Source organism: Atta colombica, unplaced genomic scaffold (genome assembly GCF_001594045.1).
Source record: "Atta colombica isolate Treedump-2 unplaced genomic scaffold, Acol1.0 scaffold2, whole genome shotgun sequence".
Classification (NCBI taxonomy): Eukaryota; Metazoa; Arthropoda; class Insecta; order Hymenoptera; family Formicidae; genus Atta; species Atta colombica.
The window spans coordinates 421,350-425,699 of record NW_017259293.1 but is presented as its reverse complement, the minus strand read 5'-3'; the positions used below and the strand labels follow the sequence as shown (position 1 = coordinate 425,699).

Sequence of the window (4,350 nt, the reverse complement as noted above, 5' to 3'; positions counted from 1 at the left end):
ATATATATATATATATATATGTCGAGATGGGACTTACTGTTCTGCAAGATTAAGCCTGAGGGTAACTGTGACCGATCTCTGCGATTGTTCAAGAGCTCCAAGGGGAGGATTAATCCAGCGGTTTGGAGGCTTCAGTCGAGTCACTTAACAATATCGCGAATAAAATCGCTTGAGTGAACTGATCGCGGCTCACCACTAGAATCGGTTAAGCGATCTGATTGCGGCAGAGTGTCGGTTGATTGAGTAACTGTATAGTCGCGAACCGGCAGAGTTTCGTGGATGGAATTTGACTGACTGACTGTTCGTGAAGGATCTTCTTTTTATATTTGTGAGTAGTGCCGAATGCAGGCTTTGCGTATGTTACTGATCTAAAATAAAAAAAAAATAAGGATTAGGATTGAGGATATCGTTTGTGAAATAGGATTTGTGAAATACTGGAGTATATGTCTAAGACAACTTTCATCATCGACCGTTTGCCAAATGTTCAATAGATTCAGAATTTAATAAATGATACACATGTCATTTATTACCGACAACTGCTGTTTCAGTTTGTATTTCTTAATCTATTTACTTCTTCTATTCCTCATTCTCGGGATGAAGAGTTTCGTCTATTCACTTACTTTTTAATTTTTAATCAAACAACTTCGTCCCGAGTGGATTATTTAGTCTTAAAAAGGCGAATGTTATTAGGTTCGTCACTAATTCGGTTGTATCTCTCTATAGTAGAAACAGATGATCTACCGGTGTTACTTGTTAATAACTTTTATGGTGATGATGAAAATTCTAATCGAAGAAAAGAATTGTTTGGATGTAATACATGCAACATGAACAGAACTATTACACACAACAAAAAATAGTAACACGTTTTTGTGACTCATTTTTACTAATTTTGATGGCTGTTACATAAAAAGTATTTGCTTTGTCTGATTTATGCTAATTTCACTGCCACTAGGCGCGCTAAGGAAAAACTTAGCTAATTAATCCCCCATCGTTTTTGAGAGAGAGGGGGAGAAAGAGAGAGAGAGAGAGAGAGAGAGAGAGAGAGAGAGAGAACTACTTTGGAAGTAGTTCTGTTTTGCAATGTTGTCTTCAGCTAAAGCATTAAATATGTAGATATTCTCATCCGCAATTTTGGTTCCACTTGATTAATATATTAAGTATGGGAAAAAGTTCGTGGCGTTAGATGTAACGGGAAAAACGCCACGAACTTTTTCCCATACCTATTATTATAATACAATTGACAAAGATGGTGACAAAGATAAATGTTAAAGAGAGTCCGCTCACTTCAAATTTGGCTAAAATACACTTAATTGATTTGTCTTTGCATAAAAATAAAGATTTAACAAGAAAAAAGAAAAAAATGTCGCTTTGCTTCGTGAACCAAGATATTAATCCTTAAAGTCGACGACTATTCAGATTAGAAAATTTCACAACAGTGATTCACTACTTTAAAAACACAAATTCATTACTTTTAAAATACAAGTTCATTACTTTATCAGAAAATTTATGTTTTTAGCGCTTAATGAACTACTGTTATGAGAGATTTTCTAACGAATAGTCAACTTTAAGTTAATTACTATCTCGATTTGCTGAGCAGATGTCAAATCTTTATTTTTACGCGAAAACACATTCAGTATATTTTTATCAAAATTTGAGGTGAGCGGGCTCTCCTTAACATTTATCTTTGTCACTAATCATACTATAACTTATCAATCAAATGAAATCAAAATAGCGGATGAGAATACCTACATATCTAGTGCCTTATTTCAATCTCGTACGAACACTCCGTCTATCTTATATTACGTCACTAGCCCATTACAGTTGATCCTAGAGATAGAACGCCCATCTGCGACCTACATTAATTTGATACGATTTTGCTCCTAGAGAATTGCGCGGCGATCAAGCTTGCGTCTGGGAAATAGGGCCTCCGCACAATAATAGGAACAGGGAATAGAGAACAGAGAATAAGAATTTCAACCTATTAGAAACTGTGTATTCCACAATACATGATTTCTGATAGATTGAAATTCTTATTCTTTGTTCTCTGTTTCCTATTTCTTTTATTGTGCGAAGGTTTATAATTGTCGACTAGTCGTCATTTCACAGTCGTTCCCCGATTCTAGCTAGATAAGTCAAGAAAGACGAACGTCCAAGCATGTTGCACAGTCGCTGATTGTCCGGATTTCTGATACGCGTATGATGCAAGTTGAGTACCTCTCAATACGCTGCAGATGATCGATATGAATATAGTGGCACATCATGCGATGCTCGATCATCAACCGATCTGAGTTCGAGGCACATATCATAATTAATTTTGCGAGTCGCACGATGCTGATTAAATGTCGAGGTTACGTACAAAGCACTCGCGATCCACAGTATATACGCATCAGTAAATACGTGCGCGCGGTTTGCGTTCTGTCAACTCATACACATAATCGGCACATAATCGGAACTCAAGTCTTCGTTACGTGGCCTATATCGTGAATTCACAGATCCACACAATCGAATCATGAAGAGGGTAATGTATACCGCGCCTCAAGATGGCCCGATAGTGACTGGGATGGCGTGAAGGCCCGACACGGAAGACGCCAGGTTGTGCGGCGGTGATCTTCCTGATGATCTCAAGATGGCGGCTTTCAGACATCACGTGGTAACTGCAACGTGGTGATGTGATGTGACTTAGCGGTTCTTCGTGGTCCACAGCAGCAGCGGCTTTTTACTAGCAGCAGTTACTCAGTGTTGCTTTGTTACGATGCCCGCTAAAGTGATATTTTAGGGAAATAGGATCTTTGGGATGGTCGGGTTAAGAATGCGTAGTAATCCTTCGAGCATTTACTATATATATGTATTTATTTATGTACTCATTCGATTAGGATTATCGAGTCTTTACAAAATAATCTGCGCAGCATGTGTTTATACATTCGTCTCTTATGTGTACATTGAATAGCAATTCAATTCTGCTTTTCTGTGCTAAAGGTGAAAACCGTTAGTTGCGTTTAACTATAATCTCTCAGGTCTACGTGGTAATAGGCTGCTAATTTAATAATTATTAAGTATTAATAAACTACGATTAGTTATAATAAACTTGTAATGTTAAAATTAATAACTACAATTAAGTATGACCAATTGCTAATATTAAAGTTGATAAGTTTTTCTCTACGAATTAGTTGAAGCATGTGATAGCGAGGTTTTTAGATTGCGTTAGTGTAAGAATTATATATACACGTTAATGCTTACAAAACATTAACAAAGGATTCGCTCTAAAAAAAACGCAGTGGAAATTTGCGAACGAGGATTTAGTAAGATGAAGTCGGATTAGTAGCACGTGAAAATTGTATGCGTGGGCTTACAACTGAATAGCACCACAAGAGCACTCATTCGTTTTCGTCCGTTCAGTTAGACGTCCGGAATCAGAGAGAGCGCCCAATGGAGCTTCCTTTCGAAAGATTCAGCAGATCTCTTACCCCAGTGTAGGGATTAGAAGGGAAAAGAGAGAAATGCTCTAACATCTAGAGAAGAAAATACTGCACGGATCTAATACTTATAAGTCTATGGCAGTGGTGCAAGAAAAAAAAAGATATATACTACTTTGCTTTGATTGATTTCTTTCGCCAATTTTCAATTAATTACTGACTAGTTTAACCGATTGGTGAAGAAGGTTCTAATGCAAATTACTAGAAAATGGACGACAAAAATGGGACTCTGATGTCGAATCTTTGATTCAGTGAGCTATATAACATAATGGAGCGAGCCATTGAGCAATTGTCTCAATTCCTAAATAAGAACACTTTAGTGCAAAGTTGATAGTTTTTTTACCACGGATTCACTGGGTATCCAGAAGCGACGAGCGTTCACTGAGCAAAAAAGCTCACCGAGTTAAATTTATCTATTACTAGAGAAAACTGAGGATAATAGACTCATTTTTCAGTTTCGAATTTTTACAGACAAAATTAAGAAAATTATCGAAAAAAATGAATTCACACAAGTTATTACATACATTTGATTACCTAATAATATAAAGGGGAAACTGATAACTAATATGAAAAAAATGCCTTTTTCTAATGCATTCCATCTGATTCAACTCAGCCTCGGCATCGGGGTAATTCGACTTAAAATTAAAATAAAAATTAATGTATTTTAAGCTATATCTTTGGCTACATATTAATAAAACTTTTATAAAAATATATTTTAAACACAAACATTCGTTTTACAGGGCAAAACAATACTTTTTGCAAAATTTATTCATTTCGTGCAAAAACACCTCGAATAATGTAGTTTTTGAGATTGGACATGAGGGAATTAAATTTATAACATTAACCACTGAGGAAAATCTCTTTAAAGGAATAAAAT

At 36.0% G+C, this 4,350-nt stretch overlaps 1 protein-coding gene across 1 annotated transcript in view; it reads left to right on the top strand.

The window, feature by feature from the left end:
• LOC108687082 (ring canal kelch homolog) overlaps positions 1 to 2,824 on the top strand; it is an 87,864-nt gene extending 85,040 nt beyond the window's left edge. Inside the window, exon 9 of the mRNA XM_018192686.1 lies at positions 2,493 to 2,824. Within this exon, the coding sequence (XP_018048175.1) occupies positions 2,493 to 2,569 (77 nt within the window). The 3' untranslated portion in view covers positions 2,570 to 2,824. The remainder of the gene's footprint in view (positions 1 to 2,492) is intronic.
• Positions 2,825 to 4,350: the final 1,526 nt, after the last annotated feature.